This window comes from Vanessa tameamea, chromosome 10 (genome assembly GCF_037043105.1).
Source record: "Vanessa tameamea isolate UH-Manoa-2023 chromosome 10, ilVanTame1 primary haplotype, whole genome shotgun sequence".
Classification (NCBI taxonomy): Eukaryota; Metazoa; Arthropoda; class Insecta; order Lepidoptera; family Nymphalidae; genus Vanessa; species Vanessa tameamea.
Window position 1 is genome coordinate 4,597,819 of NC_087318.1, and position 19,790 is coordinate 4,617,608.

Consider the following 19,790-nt stretch of genomic DNA (forward strand, 5'->3'; position numbering starts at 1 on the left):
GGGACCCATCGACTTATTTTTCAATTATCATTTTATGAGAAAAAAAATTATTGGTCCAACAACGGAATTGGACAACGATTTTTTAATTATTTTTATTTTTTTTTTATTAATTTTTATATTTAATTTGTAAATCGACATTATGAGTGAATATTATTTTATTATTTAATTGACTAATACATTTGTTAAAATTTTGAATTTTTTGTCCAGCATTTCTCTCAAACCTTCGAACCTCTTTAATGTGTTTATAGCGTTCATAATATGTTTTGCGTAGTTGGCTCGTCTCCCTTAAGATAACCCGCTATGACCGAAATCGGTCAGGCCGACATCATCATCATCACTCCAAGTACCCTGATACTTTGGCAACCAGTATTCTACGAACCGTAACCGTAATTAAATATAGTTTAAGTATTCAGGGGCAATTTTTGTTCTATTAATTTTTCTCTATTTATCTCGCTCACTGCCTATCTTGTTTTTTAGTACTTGTATTCAAATGGTTTTGAGTCACCTGAAATAGAAATAAATGTATCCATAAGAAATGTACTTTATATAAAAAATGACTATCAATTCAAAATTAGATGTTTTCCTTAAAAAATATTCTGGGTTTCTCGTTTAGTACTCATGGCCAAGATCATAAATTACGAGAACTTATCTCTGTTTGCATCCGAGACTATCAGCCGTTGTGTAAATACAACATTTTCTGTATATCATCTTTACACTTTTTAACTTGATAACTTATGGCATCTCATCCTTGGTTTTTGGACTGTCTGGTTTACAATTTTCATTATATTATATAGCATTACTTATACTTCGAGTGATATTTATATAAGAATAAATAAAATATCTTAAAGAAAAATCTGAAACTGAATTAGTTTAATAAACAAAAAAAGCGAGTGTGTATTTTGTATGCAATTTTGTACTTATTTGAAGCTAGTTTACTAGGCTGCAGATCCCAAGATTAAAATCCGGTCGATAAAAAATTACTAAGGGCTTTGTTAGGAAATTCTCAGTATCAGCCTGGAGTTAGAAAGTTGGCAATGTTACATTGTTGTGCCTCGAAATGTATCTGAAGCCGTTGGTCTTACCCATGATCTGTCTCCGGACGAGACGAATCACCGTCTTATCGGACCATGAGTGTAATTTAATAGAGAGTGTGAATGTTGTTTAAGTTTGCAAACATACGTGTGCGAATGTAATATGTCCTGCGTTGATGGAATTTCTTTGAAATTTGCCGCCGTGCCTGAAATCAGTTTAAGTCATAATTTATGCCCAAAGTTTCATATTTAATATAAGAGTTTTAAAAAAAAAAATTAAGTCAATGACACTGTCATTGTTTATCATTCTACTAATTATGTTTTAGAACATTTTTTTGATTAGTTATTAATATTGTCTCTACGAAGTTATCTGTTCCTATTTTTTACTCTATAATAATAACATTATTTTTTTAAATAAGTAGGTATATTTAATTCACTTGAATAATATAATTTGAATGTTAATTGGTATCCTAATTTTTTCTGTATACAGAAACGTTTAATTTTAATGACAAGTATTTCATATCTCTTTGTGTATCTATTTAACATTTATATATATCATGACGATGAATAAACAAGATGTAAATTATTTTGCACGCCTAAATTGATTTAATATAAATGACAGATTGCAGAAGACTTATTGTTGGTGGTTTTGTAATAAAGTAGAGTTCTGTGCAAGCTCGTATGGGTAGGTTCCACTCATTCATCACATACTCTAACACAAAAAACAGAATACTTAGAGTATTGTTATGTTCTTACAAAAACTAGGGACAACATCTTAGCTCCTAAGTTTGGTGAAAGATGGACGACGTAAGAGATAGCAGAGTAAGTGTGTGGTGACCAACCGATATTAGATGGTCCTTGGTCTACTTTAATAAGTGCTCATTTTAAACTATGGTTGGGTAAAGTATACTTTTACCATTCCATTCTGCTGCTATTAACAACATTTGATAATCCTTTATGATTACCGCATTTAATTTTTTAATTGTGTTTTATTTAAGAAGTAAATTATGCATAATAATCAGCGATAAACATTATGGAGTATCGTATGTATGATAATAATACAAATACTATTACAAGTAAAGTACATTCGCGTACGAATATGGTAGGACCATTTATTTTAATTTTTATTTTATAATAAAAAGTTATTTTGTTCATGTTTAAAGAATTCATAAACAGTTAACATAATGGGAAAAGAAATAATTTTTGGACATTTTTCGCCTTTAAATAAAGAATTAACAATTAACATCGCCATTTTTATGAATTATATATTTTACGAATATTAATTATTAAATACAGGAATGTATAATATATATAATGAAAATTATCCGTATACTGGAAAAATACCATTCACTGGCTGCAATTGCTCCGAATCTATAGATCCGATTAAATGAAATTTAGCATACTGAACCATTCCCGATATAGACGCTCACAGAAAAAGGATTATTGAAAAGGAAAGTGGGATACTTTGAATGAATTTTACCCGAACGAAGTTAGAATGGGAAATTACTATTATGTATAGATAATACCAGATCTATCAATCAATTAAAAGTTTCGTACACGTTCTTAGAACTACGAAAGATAAAATTTAATCACTTATTAGCTCTTTATTTATAACCCATATAGTCACGTTATGATCGTTATATACCTTTGACATTATTCCATTCATTGAAAAACTATTCGTTAATACTTAAAGCCTACCTAATAGATAATTAATATTTTAATATTTTTTATTAAACAGTGATATTTTTCGCATTTTACTTATTATATTATTTATGCTTGCTTATAATTCAATGTTTGCTTATAAGTATTTCAGAACCTGACACTTAAAGTAGGCAAAGATGCTAAGCAAGAAATGTAAGCATTCATATATTTGATTTTTTTTTTTTATATTGTCTTGTTGTACACTTGGTCAATCTAGAGTCATATAGTAGCGCCATCTACTCGATCTATAAGAAAACACCTTAAGTAATTAATGGCTATTCACTTTTACGTGCGACTGTCAGCAGCCTGTTGTAACTGAGACGCTTTACACCCCCAATAAAACAATGAAGGCGCTTATCAGGCGTTATCAAAGCAGCAAACATAAAATGTATTTGAACGAGTGTCGTCTGTACGTTTGTACGACCCGACGTTTGTTCCAGTTATGATCCGATAAGACATAGGACAATTAACACTATCCATAATTGTTTAATTTCATTTTATCCATTTCTTCTTATTAGGTACACTTTAATTGTTAACGATTACAATATTTTTTTGGTTTTTCTTTATAGATACGTAGTTACATTTGTGAGTAAGTTACCCGACGTTACGGACCAATGAACGCCGTTAGGAATTAAGAGCTGTCCCTTGTAGCTGTAGTTACACTGATTCATTAACCCGTCAAACTAAAACACAAAAATACGACGTATCACGTCTTGGCGGTAGAATATGTGATGAGTAGGTGGTATCTACACACACGGCCTTGCAAAAAGCTCTACCACCAAGTAAAAGTTATATCTGTAATACGTAATAAAAAAATACAAGATTTTCAGTGACATCAAATGTAATTAATTAATTCACTAATACTTATGTAATCTCTGTGGTCACACAAAAGGCGTGTTGAAAAATATCTGTCCACTTTTTGTCCAATTAATTTTAAATAAATAGCTCGATGTTATAAGCTATTTACTGCGAATCTTTTTCAATTGTAAAAAGAAAAACATCTGAAATTTTACATTTCTTTTTTAATTTTACGAGTCGTCGATTCTCGATACGTGACTTTTCCCAAAACAATAGAATCATTCTGTCACAATAAAGATGTTAGCTTTAAAAATAACAGTAAGAAAAGACAATTGATTAAATTGACTGAGAATTCGTGGAGAGACGAGAACGTTTTTCCATTTGAATGAAATGACATGATATTGCAATTTTTTTCTTAAGGAAATCAATAAAAATTGTATTCCGTGGAATGTTTAGTTTTTAAATTATATATTCAATAAGATAATATTATTATTCATACACACACCTTTTGCGTTGTATAAATGATCATGATCATAATGACAAAACCGAGTATATGAATTGAATATATGTAATACATTATATACACGCGTCTATCATGAGTAATTTATTTACGACTTCAGAACGTTTAATTACTACAAAGCGACAAGTCGTCAACGTCCCTAAACGTATACGTTATAATGTCAAGATCTTGTAAATTATTGCCCATTTAGTTGCCTTAAAACATATTATTACCTAACCCTTTATAAAATACACACATTTATAGCGTGAAGTATTAAATTATATATTGACATTGTGTTTAACTGGTGACTTTATTTTGTCTATTATTTACTCCACAAATATTACTAACCTAACTTAACCACTAGGATATCTTTGTATTAAAACATACGGGATGTCAATTAACTCCCATATACATAATATACGTAACTAAGCCATCAAATACATGTTAATAATTTTAAAAAGTAAAATTTTTTTTTTTCTTATTTGAAATGCACGTTTTGCCGTTATAAATTGCATTGGTTTATATATGATTAAACAATGAGGATATTTACTGAAATAATCAGCGTGTAACAATTATTTTGTCACGTGCTCTGCGGTAGAGCGAATCGTTGGCATGCTCACTATCTAACCAACGTGGTATTATTTAGCAGTTTAGCTTAGAATCAAATGTCAATAATAGATTTGTTATCAAATAAATTTTCGCATGAGTACTTATTATATAATAAGTGGTCACATTTAGTTATAAATATAATATTCACAATTACGAAGATTTATGCATATGGTCAAGTCGTAATCAACAATCAGTTCCTCCGAACAGTTGTTGTTCTTTGGGTCTATTGATGATTTATTGTTTTTTTAGTTTGTACAGTAACATGAACAGTAATTTAATATCCAACTGCTAGATAAAGATATGTTATTATACAGAAGGCTTTTATCCACTGCTGGGCACAAGATAATAAACAAAATCAAGCACATGCAAAGTTAGTAGAGCTTGGCTTGCATTTGATTTGAACTCCGGAATTAAAGTTAATATCCACATGTTCTATATTTTCGGCCATCTCGGTTGTTTTCGTATTTGTATAAAAAGGGTTTTAGCAAAGTTGTTTTTGTTACAGTATGGGCAGAAACTGGTGAGTTTCGGGATAGCGGGCACTCGTCACTGGCCTCTGGTGGCTCGGGCGTTGATCAGTCCTCTCTATATGCACCGCCACGGCCGAGACGCGATAGGAAACTAACAGACGACAGTGAGTATATATACATTTTCTATTTTGTAATACAATAATTATTGATTGATGTATTCAATACTCACCACAAAACAAAGGGCTACTACCTACTTTACACTTTATTGCATACCACAAAGAGATAATAAATAAATAAAACATGGATACAGCCTACATAAAAGAAGCGTACAATTTATACGTAATTTTATAGGGTAAAAATAGATATATTTGCGTATTTTTTTTACCTACACTGTGCTTTGTTATTGGTGAGCCAATAAAGTTCTCCAAAAACTCCAAGGAATTGTTTGTTCTTAACCATTATGACTCACAAACTTTTTTAAAAAGAAAAGTATTTAAAACAACATCGTGTTTACAATTAAGTATAAAACATTTTATAATAACGAAAGCGATTTATATTTCTGAACTATATTATTCGTCGGCAAAATTGACAAAATTAAAACTGCGCAAACTGAGTGAGGCGGGAAATCTATGAGTAAATACGACGCGCGTTACTCTAATGCTCCGGCAAACATTGGCACACATGCAGCCAGCCTCACGCGTGTTAAAATGGACCTGTAGCACGATGGTTGTTGCGTGACTTTTTGTTTATCGCGAATGATTGTATTAATTCTTGAAGTATTACACTATACTGCTTTTATTTAAACTAAATGTTTAAATAAAAGTAAATGAGAAAATAAAATTGTTGAATAGTTTTAAAATTATGTGATGTATGAAACAAACTTCCATCTGAGGCTGTAAATATTAATCCGGATCAGTAGCATGAACTATATTTACGTTCCCGTCGGTAATGAATTTGATGTGCAATAAGTTTAAAACATAAACAAATCAACCATCAAGTAGAGTTGTAATTATATATAACAAAATTAGTTAGCCAACATCAACAAAATCATTCTCCTTGGGAGAGACCGACTTCAAACCTTCTGTCCAAAAAGTGAGACATTTAAAAGCACTTTTTAGGTCCGATTTTCCCATTCTTGCATCACGCAAAACAGATTTTTATATGCGTTACCATATATAAAAAATCGATTAGAATCGATATCAATACATACGTACAGAACTATGTGAATAAGTGTCACCACAAGAAGCACTCGTTACATAACCAGTTGAAAGCAACATTAAAGGAAATGTGTTATCACAATCGAGTGTCGGGCGTGAAGTGGATTCGTGTATCTATATATCGAAACACATGTTAACTGCGCTATTTACCTTTGCTTGTGTCGTCGGCCAAACGCAAAGGTTGTTTTGGAGTGATGGATGGGTCGGCGGGCGCACAAAGCGTATCGATGATAACACTTATCAGCTGTATCGACTATCGAGTCGTATCGTAATCGCCCGCGAATGCAAGCGGTAGCGTCCTGTCCAAACCGAAACCTTAATCACCACCTTGTTTATTATCCATCGATGACTACACCTTCAGATTGATTATATTTAATATACTTAATGCACAAAAATAAGTAACCCATTGGCTTTATATTAAAAAACTGCCTCTTTGACGGCTTCGTGTCGCCATTTAGGATTCTATTAGATATATAAAGGTAATGATAAAGATGGGAAAGTACAGCATTTGTTAATACTATCATAAATTGTACTTAAATTTAAATCAATATTATGGGAAAAGGAAACTTGAAAATGTTCCAAATTAATCTTATGATTTTATTTGAATTTGGAATGCAAAGCATCAATTGGTTAATTTTATTTTTCCCATATTTTTTAATTATTTTAAATTTTACATTCGTTTTTTTAAATTATTCGATGTTTTTTTCTCTTATTTCGAAAACGCTACTCATTGTCCCTAACTTACATATTACATTGTTATATATATAAACTTGCATTTGTTACATATATAAACTTTATTCATTTTTAAATTAATTACGTCGTCTCACCAATCGCTGAACTTGAATTGTATTTTACAAAAAAGTTCTTCAGTTATTTTCGTTTTGAATAAAGAACACAGTTTTAAAATACATATTTATTATCCACCAAAATAATACAATAATTTTGTGAAATTTTCGAGACATATTGAAACACAAAGATGTCCAATTTTTGTATCAGCATACTTATATTATTAGCTTGTTCTTATCGCATTGATTTCAGGTCGGAGCGGTATATTTATAGCACTGAATAATATAGGATTTGGTAGACGGCAGCCCACTTCTCGAATATTGTTAATGATGCGTTCGTTTTTCAATACCTTACGATTAGTTAAATACTTAAAAGCTTAATTATTTTGAACGACTGCAATACGTTTCAAATATGCCCTGTGTCATTTCTTACAATACACGTGGCTTGAAATGGCGATATTTTAAAAACTTAGACAAAGAGAAACATTTTTTGTCCCTTCGTCGGAGAGCCGACTCTCTATTACTAAATTTACATTTATATTTTTCATCGTTTTTTTTTTTTTATTTTACTTCATCTAAATTTTTTTTTCTTTTGGTAGATTTACTCATAACATCGAATACTTTAAAACAATTAAAAAAATTCAAGGAAAATTCTTTTGTTTATAATTGTACAAGCTGAACTCGTGTTCATAATTCGCAATGAGAGCGGTATCGTGTTTCAATACTGGAAATAAATACTGATAACATTGATCGTATACATAACGTGCCGGTTTGAGTCAATTAGCAAATTAAGGTGTCTGCATTTTATCTTACGTAAACGGTTTTGCCATTCCATTTAGCCATTTTATTAGTCATACATTATCTATATTAGGAACAAAATCTTTAACCAAGTATTCTGCATTAAAGGTTAAATTAATTGACTTCAACAACACGATAAAGCAAATGTTTTTGGGTACAAACTTCATGGAATAAATAAAATCGAATTGTACGCTTAAAATCACGAGGAAGACTAGTTAATGTATAAAATAATTGTATTCATAGTTCGATCGCAACATAAAAGGTTGTAAATAAATTATTTAATTTGTCTTCAATCAAGATAAGCAACAGCTATAAAATTGCCGTTGTTAATCCGATTACAATATAAAATTACAAATATAACAGTTCATAGAAAGATATGTTATGTCTTTATCTTAAATCTACTATATTATTATGTTCATATTATATACATAATATTATGTACATAATACATAGTATTGTTGACTTCATAAATACCTTATGGTTTTTTTATTTAATATATTTAAATGTTCAGATCAAAAACATGTAAATACACTGTGCTCAAAATATTTTAATATACTTTCATAACATATCGATTTTGTGGGCCAAAAATTATACATAACATACATAATCAGCCTGTAAATTTCCCACTGCTGGGCTAAGGCCTCTTCTCCCGTTGAGGAGAAGGTATGGAGCATATTCCACCACGCTGCTCCAATGCGGGTGGAATATGCTCCATCCATTAATCCAAAAATTATAGTTTATTTTTATAATTAATATTCTTTTTCTAAAAAGTTAGTTACAGAAACGTTATAATATGTAAATAAAATAATTTGTTATACAATTACTTAATCGTGATAGATTTCTTAATTATATCTTTAACCTATATTGTCACTTCGATTTACTTTAATTATAAGATAAACACATACATAGAAAAAATGTAAAACGAGCAATGACTCAGGTCTTTTAGTCTTTTGGCGTCACGGTAGCATGCGAAAGCGATCCCGTGGTGCCCGCGGATGAGACGGAGAGGGGTACCCTCTGGTTTTTTAGTTGGTATTCCGGTGTACCGGCAACATCTTGGGCACCGGCGAGACACACATAAACCACTTCCACGTGGGGGAAACGCGTAACGAGTTTTTTCAGCGAAAAAAAGGTCTTTTAGTCTTTCGAATATACGACTTCATTTTAAAAGACTCGATTTTTTTAGACAATGACACACGTCCGCGTATGTACTCAATCGCGTAGTAAACTTCTTAAATTGTGAAATCAATTTGTTAGGTTTCTGTTTGTCTATGGACTCAGTCTGCTTTATTTTTATTGTACCAACAACATTACTTTATAATGATGCTTTGGATATGCAAGAAATGTTAATATCAATAAGAGAAACTGGTCATATACAAATATGACTTTGTATTTTATATCATATACGAAAATTTACCTGAACCTAGATCTGAACTTGTACTTGTACTTTTTTCACCTAAATTTTAGAAACTATAAATAATAAGTAAAAGTTAAAAGAATTCAATTGTACGTATAATATTATTTTAATACAAATAAAATTTTGATTCAAATACTATTTATTTACTTAGTTACTTAACTAAAGGTTAAGCGTAATATTCAATATTCTAATGATTATGATTAAGAGTGTCAGCTTTACTTACAAAATTACGTTTTTCTTTTGCTATAAAGTAAGTAATCAGTAGAATCCAAGAATTCTAGAACAGAATCGTCCAATTACAAATTACCGAAATGCACGTTACGGCGTAACCTTCTCTCCACATGAACCCTAGGCTTCACTATAGATTACCGAGTCACATCACAAGATGTCTATTAAAGGCGGGTGCAGATAGCTGTACCGTAATATGCGATTGCCGATATCAGAATCGTTACCTTAACCCAGTTAGAAGCTAAAACAGAGAGTAATTATAGCATGCGAGCGGTTCATTGACACTGGGATTTCGACTAAGCCAATATGTGTTGATTGCGATCGCGCTTATCAGGTATTGATGTAATAACTCCTATCACTTGTCCCCTCGCAATAGTTCCGCTGTTTACCCGACATTTGGTCTGACATAATTACCCTTAAAATATGTTACGTTCAATTTGGCAAATCAATTTATCTGCTTATAAAATGAACTACAAGATATAACAATATCAACTATTATTACGTACACTACAGAATAGTCCCTGTTTCACGTTGTCTCATTTTTTGGTCCTGACGGTAAAATAAATATTAAGATTTTAGTTTCTTTTTGATTATTAAATGTGTATCGTTTAGTATCGGATGATTTGCTCTTCGACTACTTTTTAAGTTGAATATGTCAGAAATATGTGATATTCGTTTTTTAATTTGTATTTTTACCTGTACTGCTATCGTAAAAATTGTTTGTTCGTATGTAGGGGGGTAATATCCGGGACTAATAAACCAATTATAAACTTTCAGTATTATATTATTATATTTTAAGTAGTAGAAAGCTACATTATTCTTGAGTGCTATAGAGTATAAATCAAATTTATATTTATTATTATTTTCTTTAAAATAATTATATAAAATACATAATATACTTAGAATACGTTTATTACTAAGCGACGATATTTACCAAAATTACTTACTTATCGTACAAGGTAGATTGCTCTATAAACAACAGCGTTATATATGTTTTGGTCATCCCAACGTCACCGTCGTCGTCGACGTCCTAGGCCGAGCGGCGGCCTCAAATAAGGCACATGCATCTGTTGAGCCCTTAAGTGTACTATGAACCTCCTATTTAAATCTCAGTACTCACTACTCGCCCTACCAAATGGAGACGTTATCAAGGCCGGTATGTCAAAAAGCAAGGCACAGTTCGAAAATAAAAACGGCCATGGAAGTTGGTCAAAGAACTCATGTTTCGTGTTTTCAGTCGACGATTTTCATAATAATATGATTGATATTGAAACGTTGTTTTTGACGGTAAATGTGATTTAGTTCTTAGAATTAGATAATTAATTTGATAACTCGACAAAAATATACAATTACCTACTTCACATTAAATGCATACAATTTTAATGATTATTTATATAAACGATTGATACCCTTTTAAATAAAAATAGACAATACGAAAAAAAAGATAGATTTATTATCTTTGTCATAAATTACTTTATGGTGTGACGTCGATCATTGAGAACAACGAATTTACAGCTGCGTCGTAAAAGTTGGGTGCGCCTGCGCCTAATCCTTAGTATTAGCGGCGCGCTACCGTCGGTCATGATTCAATATTTTTCATTTGTAAGCAGTTGAAATTATTTTTATCCTGTGGTAACATTTGAGTTTATTATGCCGTATTTTAAGTGTCACTTCGCGGATTTGTGACATAGATATTTCGAACTATAAATACGATTTTTACGTAACATAAACTTCACTTTAGTAAAGATTAAATTATAACCTACAAAGGATTACATGGCACTTCATTTCTTTAAATACATAGAGTATATTGATTTGAGCAAACAACTTAATCGCTTATGATTTATTAAAACGAAATTACATAATTATTATTATATCATAGTAATAATAAATAGAGGTAAGATTTGATTGTTGGTTTTTATTCCGAATTCACACAAAATTACTAATCAGTTTGATATAATACACTTCTAATTATGGCAGATTATTATAGTTTCAAAACGAATATATAATGTAGACCTAGTCGAAGAGAATTTTTTGAATTGAAACGAACTCGAAATCTTTGTAGATCTCTTAAATTTTCATAGAAAAGTCAGTAAAGCATAAATGTATATGCTACATACATACTTATGAATCTTCAGTAGATTTGTCAACTGAATTGCATTTAGTTATGTGAAAGCAATATTAATCTTTATAATAAATATAAAGTTTTCTTTAAATAAACATTGTGACGCAGTCTCTCTAGGACCAGCAGTTACATATTTGAATAAACGTACGAAATGTGATGTGGGGCGTGCTTTGAGAACGTAATGCATTTGAATTCCAGTTGGTACGAGCATACATATAGATATATTCTATAGCTGTTTGTATATTGTTGTTTAAAACAATTGCAATGATTTAATCTTTTAGTTTTTCTAGTTATAGATAGTATATATAGGTAGGATACAATTTAACTAAAATAACTAAGCGAACTAATATTATAAATACGAAGGTGGGTGTTTGTTTGTTACGCCTTTATGGCTTAACTACTCAACCGATCACCATGAAATTTTGCATACACATTGTTAGATATACTGAAAACCCACCCTCCCACGCGGGCGAAACCACAGGCTGAAATTAGTTATATATAAAGTACAATTATATTAAATAAATAGACAAAAAAAGCATTGAAATTTAATGAATATAACGTAAAAATACCGTCTCACTTCTTATATTAATTGTATCCCAATATTTTAAAGGATAAATATAAATTCGTTTAATTATTTGTCGATTTATAGTAGTGTCATCATTCCTAGGTCGTCCTCTGACAGAGCCGACTATCAAGACGGAGTCGACAACGCCTGGCGTGGGCCCCGATGAGCCTCTAGACGACAAAGGCGACAAGAAAAACAAGAGACAGCGACGGCAGCGCACGCACTTCACCAGTCAGCAGTTACAGGAGCTTGAGGCGACGTTTGCGAGAAACCGCTATCCTGACATGTCCACACGCGAGGAGATCGCAATGTGGACTAACCTTACAGAAGCACGAGTTAGGGTGAGTTGAATTCGTCCATTATATTTAAAATAATGTTATATTAATATGTAATAGTAATACTTATCCAATGGAAAAGCTCAAAAATATTTATATATATTTCATTATTAGTACAAGGGTCTCAATTTTTTATGGCCCGACTAAATTGTGTTAAATAGTTTGCACAATCGACACGAGGCCAGTTATTGTCTCACAGATACTGAAGGTGTATCACAATATTAACGAGCGAGATGTTTATACTAATCGTTGCATCCGGCGCGCATTCGATATATTTTTGTAGCTCACCGTCGAACGGAACACGAAATCCTTTAATCCTTAAGGATTTGAACCGTCTATTTCGGTCTTTTCATAATCCACGGCTTAAATGTGATCGCATCCACACACTGTCAATAGTTTTGGAAGGCCCTGTTAGAGATTCTGCGGTTCTACTCGGCTTGTACTATTTACAATGTTCTGAATACGTAGAATATTTTTCGGTTTCTTCGCAATGTGGAGTGTTAATGTCATAGTCTTAAGCTCCGAAACGTGCTATTTCAGCAAATTCTTGTTAATGTCACATTAGAGACACTGTAAAGAAGTTTACGATGGTTTTTTTAATGGGAGAAAATCAGTAATATAAGGTTATTTATGATCACTCGTGTCGTTTGATAGCGCTTAATTTAGAGAAATGCATTCCGTTTTATCTGTAGTATAGTGTAGATATCAGTTATGTAACATAAGAGATTTCGATTACTTTGTCTTTCGAAGTTGTCATCATCCCAAATGTTTATTAAATTTGAATAAACGTATTTATGCAAAATACAGTACGACTACATTTAGAAGATTGTCATGTTTACCTTATTTCTATATAAATTGTGATAAAGTATATATATAGCTATGTACTGTTGATCATATAGCTATTTGCCTTTGCAGATATGTGTAAATCGATATATTCAGAGATGATACCGGTACATTTCAAGTGTTAGATATTAATTTCGAGTCGTAGCAGTCTGTACTGAAAGACCGCATGTGCTCTTTAAAACGTTATTTCTCCTTGTTAGTAGGGTTGTCAATAATTTAATTGTAATGCTTAAGACAATAACATTATTAAAATAACAGTTGATATGAAAGTCTGTTTACTTTTATAACAACATAAAACAATTTATAATTTAGATAAAATTAAAAATATATATATATTTTATGTATTATCACTTCTTTTATGAATTAAAAAATAATAATGATATATTTACTTAGGTATAAACTTTTTTTGAAAATTTCCTGTAATTTAATATAAATCCTTTTTTATGTTTTGCATTTGAAAATCTGTATCTATTGCCATCAATGTTAAATAAAACCTCTATCAAAATATTTCAACATTATTCTCTAAATATATATTCGTTATCAATACAAAATTATCATACATTATTTGATAATGATATATCTATTTAAAAATATATTAAAAATGTTTTGAATTGCTTTTATTAGCTCATATTTATTTTTTCATTTATGAAGCTGTACATCACCTTTTTTAAATGCAAACATTAACTTATAGACAGTTGACATAAAAAAAATAGAATGGAGCACAAAATCTAATTCAGACATATTTTAAGCACGTGACAGCCCTGACGCGGGGATTAGCGTGCGCTCGTCTGCGCATCTCTCCAATAAATCTGTGCGCGCGCGCACCGATAAATCGCCCGACATTATTTTTGTTACCCACTCATTAGGGTCATTGCCTGCTTATTGGCTCTTAAAATATGATATGTTAATATGATGTTTTCTTTACCACACTTGCAAATTACGAGTGACACTTCGGACCATGCGTTATCGTTTAATTCAAATATTTACATACCTTCATATATTTAGTTTCTTATTCATAAATTCTTCCTCTGCTACTGTTTCGGTAACATTTTGGTCTGATTCAGACTTTCGTTGAAATAATTTTGCGGATATCGTATATTTAGCAGTTAATACAAATATAATAAAGATGTTTATCTTTAAACAACACCGATGGTTACATAAATATTCGCTCTAAATGATCCAAAAACACTCAGTATCCACTGCACACAGGACCATTAAAGTTTTATATCACTGCACTATTCAACATTACAACATTATAGTGTAACGAAAATTAATTAATTCTTAATCTCTTACAGAGAAGTTTCAAAAATCTCATAGTAAACCACATAGTAAAGCTCACACATTACCACATATAATCTCAGAAATTAACATAAATTACAGTTAACTATGCCCCGTACTAATTCTGTTAAGAAAACAATACCGTATGAAGAAGTGAAGCTCTTTAACTGATCACCAAATTATTTGAAAAACTGATACATTAACATATATTTTATACAAATAAATTATAGTAACAAAATTAATTCCACATAAATTAATGTTTGTAATATGAAGTTAAAGATATTATAATAATTATATAGAACGTAGAAGAGCGATCGATGCGGTAGAAATTACGATTATTATAATTCGTTTTTTTTTTATTACACTAAGGTCTATAATAACATCCAAAACAGTGTTGTACAACTAAAATGATGTTTTTCAATGCGTATCAACGAAAATTGCTCCCAACGTTCTGAGAAAACGCAAATGGGTCTAGCCGTCAAGGCAATCGTCCGTGAAACGACTCCCGGCACGTTTCATTCGCTACAAACGTATCGTATTCCGTGACAGAGTATTAACCCATCGATCCTGATACAAATACTAGTAATTTTTGTGTCACAATTCGTATGTTCTGTTGACAGGGATGACGACTGTATTAACGCATGGATTATTTCTTTATAAACTTTTTCACGTTTTCGTACTCAGTTTTTTTTAGTATTTTTATTTTGGTGGCTGATTAAAAATAATAAATAAGCTAAGTTAGACTGTACTTATATTGAAAGAGTTGCATTTAACTGCCTTTTCATGACAGATATTTGAATTGGAGTAAAATTTATTTACGATCGATCGTGTGGTGAGTAATGGACAGTAAGAAACTATTAACATTTGTCACCATGCGCGCATGTAGTGTTGCATGTAACTTCATGATTTATTCATACCTCTCAGACTATCAACTGAAAACGAATAAAAAGACTGTATGTTAATTGTCTGTAATTTTTTTCAGTCATAATGGACGCAAGTAAAGCTGTGAACCAATACGATTTAGTAGAGTTTTTTTACATTTGTATAAAAACATGTGTTAACGCAGTACCCTGCCTGTGTCACAGATTTAATTGTCGTTTTAAATCGTAGTCAGATAAAAAACAAGTGAGTTAGAAACTTAAACCACTATGACTCAAAACCATATTATATATATATATATATATATATGTATAAATATACATATATATATATATATATATATATGTATAAATATACATATAGCCTTAATTGTCTGTTCTAAATCGACTTGTCGTGGTCTAAATAAATGTTCTGAACGTAAAACTCGGTGCTATACGTCCTTTTAAAGCGTATGTATCGTAAATTAGTAACATTTAAAAAAAAAAAATTAAACATAAAGATTTATTAAACAGATGGACGGTATCGTCCAAATATGAATTTATTATACACATCACTAGCAATGACGATCAGTATTAAAAATAAATATATAACAACTTTGTTTTAGAGATACTATATGCAAAAACTGCTGAGTAAAATTGGTTCGTTTCTACCTAACCAACTATTTGCGTAAGACGCGAAAACATTTTAGTGCTGGTAAAAAAGTTCAGTTACGCATCCGTCGACAGGGCAGGCGGCACGTAACATTATTTATTTTACGTGGACCGCTCTAGTCCGGTATTTTACAATGCTTTTAGAGCATGTCGCCTGTCGATGCTCGCACACAGTTTAGCGAACCAACCTTTTTTTCTAACGCGATTTTGTAACGAACAATCGATTTCGAGTAACACAGTTTGAATATACCAGCTTGTGACCTTCCACGAGCTGGTTTTGAAATTTTATTGAAGTCAATTTGATTCGTCGTTTATTTTTAAGTATACAAATTGCCAATCATAATCGGTTTGATGTTTGGAATTGAAACAAAATGTCCCTGTTACGAGACTCAAATTTTGATTATGTGCTTTTTGAGTGGTTTTCGAAAGGTTTCTAAATACACGTATACAATGTTTAAGATTGATTAAGTAAACAGGTTATAATATCGACTAATTCATTTAAACCAACGAAATGGTGAAAATCGCCTGACCACATTCTCATCTCCTCACAAACTGAATTAACTTGTATGGAATAGGATCGGCTTGGTTCCCAGTAAGCCCCAGGCATTGCTCGAAGAATATTAAGATGAAATAATGCTGCAAGAAATTCCATTTTTACAGATTTAAATAATCCTTAAGTACAGAAATCAAAACGTCGAATCTTAAATTAAAAAATAATCTAAGCTTTTCTATGAAAAAGTTATAATCTCATAATTATCTTGTCATGTTCAAATGAAGATCGATATTAAATAAGACACAGTCGAAACAAAATAGAACAAAGTATCAATTCCTGTGTTGGGTAGTTCATGCATGTTAAGGATGCTGATTTCAAATTTATTTGTTACTGCAAATACTGCCAACAAAATTACGCTATTGTAAACTGCACTTTATATTAATGTAATAGAGTTTATTATTGGAAATGTATTGTAAATGTAGCGAGGTAAGCTTCTAGAATACTGAATGTCTAACTGATATCCTCCTCCTGTTTTGATAGACCGAATGTTGAGTGTTTTGATCGGTTAGATCTCGTCCGGATTTATCGATGAATTTATTTCAATGAATTGCGTTGGTTTCGACCGACGATGTCTTATATATTTTGTAATCACACATAATCTCTATTTATTGACGCTATGTTTTCATTGTTAGTAAATAGGAGTCATAACAAGTTCGTTTGTGGGTAGAGAAATATTGTCGAACAAATATTCTAGATCAAATTTGAGTTGTTTAATACACTAGAACGTATTATTAGTAATATATACCAGGATTACAATTTAATTTACTGCTTTGAATTTACAAAATATTTTTTAGTGATATAGTAATAATAATATAATGACTAAGTATATATAGATACTTGAAAACGGACATTAGGAGTAATAGCCTAAAGTCCTAATTACCTCTTAAGGAGATGGGAGGGAGAAAGTTTAGATCGTATTCCACTATACTGTTTTAATGCAACCTCAATTGAAAAAGTCGATATACGCAATTTCACGTGTTATAGAATTACATCTAACACACGCAAGTCCTTACAGTAGCTTCACTTCACTTGACCTGACCGTATATTGTACACGACGACTACACGTCACATAGTCTAATAGGACGATAATCTCTCAAGACCGTAGAGATATCAGACGAAAGAGCAACTAGTTTGTTTAAATGTTATCCCAGACACGAAATTGTAACTCCTGGCTTGTACTGAAAATTTACTGAAAATTTAATGGCAGAAAAATCGAATTAGGTATTTAATATTTCACATTCAAGCCGCAATTTAGGATCTGTAGCTCTGTAAACGAACCACTACACCAATTTATTTAAATCCTTTCTAATATTACAATGGAATAGGCAGTTTGTTTGATACGTTTAACTTATTAATCGACCATCATGAAACTTTGCATACTTATGTTCAGGCGTATCGAAAAAGACAAGGCGTCCCACTCACAAAAAATACGTTGCAGAAAAAGGGGTTATTCTTTAAATATCGCTAAAATACATAATACAAAACCAATTATAATTTTCATATGTAAATAGTTGAAATATCTTTATTACGGCTAAAAATTTAAATTTCGGAGACAAAACGATTCAGATATGTTAAAAATGAGATGTAATAATAGTTGGAGGCGCGAAATTGTCCTTTTCCGTCTCCGATTGAGGAAGTAGATCTCTTCTCTGCAGGGTGCATTTAATAACGCGAGGGCTATCACAGTTGGAAGTTCTACAATATAAATAAATGAAACTAAATTAAAATGGGTATAGCATATAAATGGAAATAGGTATACATATTCTACCACCAAAAAGTAATACTTAGTATTGATGGGGTCAGGTTCGAAGCGTGAGAGATTCGATGTAATTAAAGGCATAAGGGATATAACATCTTAGTCCCCAAGGTTTGTGGCACATTGGCTATGAAGGGAATGTTTAATATTTCCTGCAGCGCCAATGTCTACGGGCAGTGGTGACCACTTACCATCAGGTGGCGTAATTGTACTTACTTACTATAAAAAATACTTACGATTCATGGCGACAAATAAAATATTTATCAAATATTTTATCCTAAGCAAACATGTGACAACCCTAAATTCCGCACGTGTCAAACCCTGGTTCATATCCATTTATTCGAGCCCATGTTTATTTGACTTGCGAATAGTGGCAAAGTAAATCAAATTACAGTATTATAGCCTCAGTTACTAGGGTAATATATACTATAATCCTTTACCAAGGATCTAAGAGCACCGGTTCTGATAGACCGTCATTTGATTGATGACACTAATAAAACTGTGATTCTAGTTTAATTTAAATTTAAGTCAATTTAGCAACCCTGCTCCCGCTGACCGTAAAATAGGTTTATTATTCGCATAGTGCGGTCGCATCTTTCACTGTGGCGTTTATTATGCGGACAATGAGACTAATGTTTTTGTAAAGTTTGATATAACTTCATATTTCATTTGTTATTCAGATTTATAGACTGCCTTCAAATAATACGTAATACATTTTACGCTCCGTAATAGTTGTGACATTTTTCTTTGTTTTAGGTGTAACTGTTTTTTATTTATATATTTACTTTGCAAATACTGCTATATACGGAAAAAACGGCAAATAGACAAAGCTTTATTTTTAGAAATCATTAAAAAACTGCAAAAAAATTAATCTTTAAAAAAAAAAATCAAGTGAAGAAACAAAAAAAATATTTGGTTTTGACATTACAGCTCTTACATTACGCATACGTACATTCAAACCTATAGGTTATTTATTTACACAAAAAAGTAAGAGCAAAATTAAATGTTATGTACATATATAAGTGGATTGTTTCGCTAGAAAACCGACGTAAGACATAGTCGCTGTCAGGGTCGATGAAGGTATTAGCGGTGATGGGACGCATTAATCTTGCCCTACGCGCCCCGCATGATAACCCGATGCCACAGTATCCCCGAAAACACTGATGCTTTTTTTTTCTTGTTAAAATTGTTATAATGATAATATCCTTGTACTGTATTTTACGTGTTCTATCTATGGCGCTTTACGTGGAAGTTAA

General features: G+C 31.4%; 1 protein-coding gene across 2 annotated transcripts in view; it reads left to right on the forward strand.

Annotated features, from left to right (window-relative positions):
* Window positions 1-19,790, forward strand: part of LOC113404436 (pituitary homeobox homolog Ptx1) — a 45,621-nt gene that overhangs the window by 21,365 nt on the left and 4,466 nt on the right. The window contains exons 3-4 of one of the 2 annotated variants that reach the window (XM_064216048.1): window positions 5,144-5,272; window positions 12,328-12,581. In XM_064216048.1, coding sequence (XP_064072118.1) covers window positions 5,144-5,272; window positions 12,328-12,581 — 383 coding nt within the window. The remainder of the gene's footprint in view (window positions 1-5,143; window positions 5,273-12,327; window positions 12,582-19,790) is intronic. The other variant, XM_026645321.2, reaches the window with a different exon arrangement.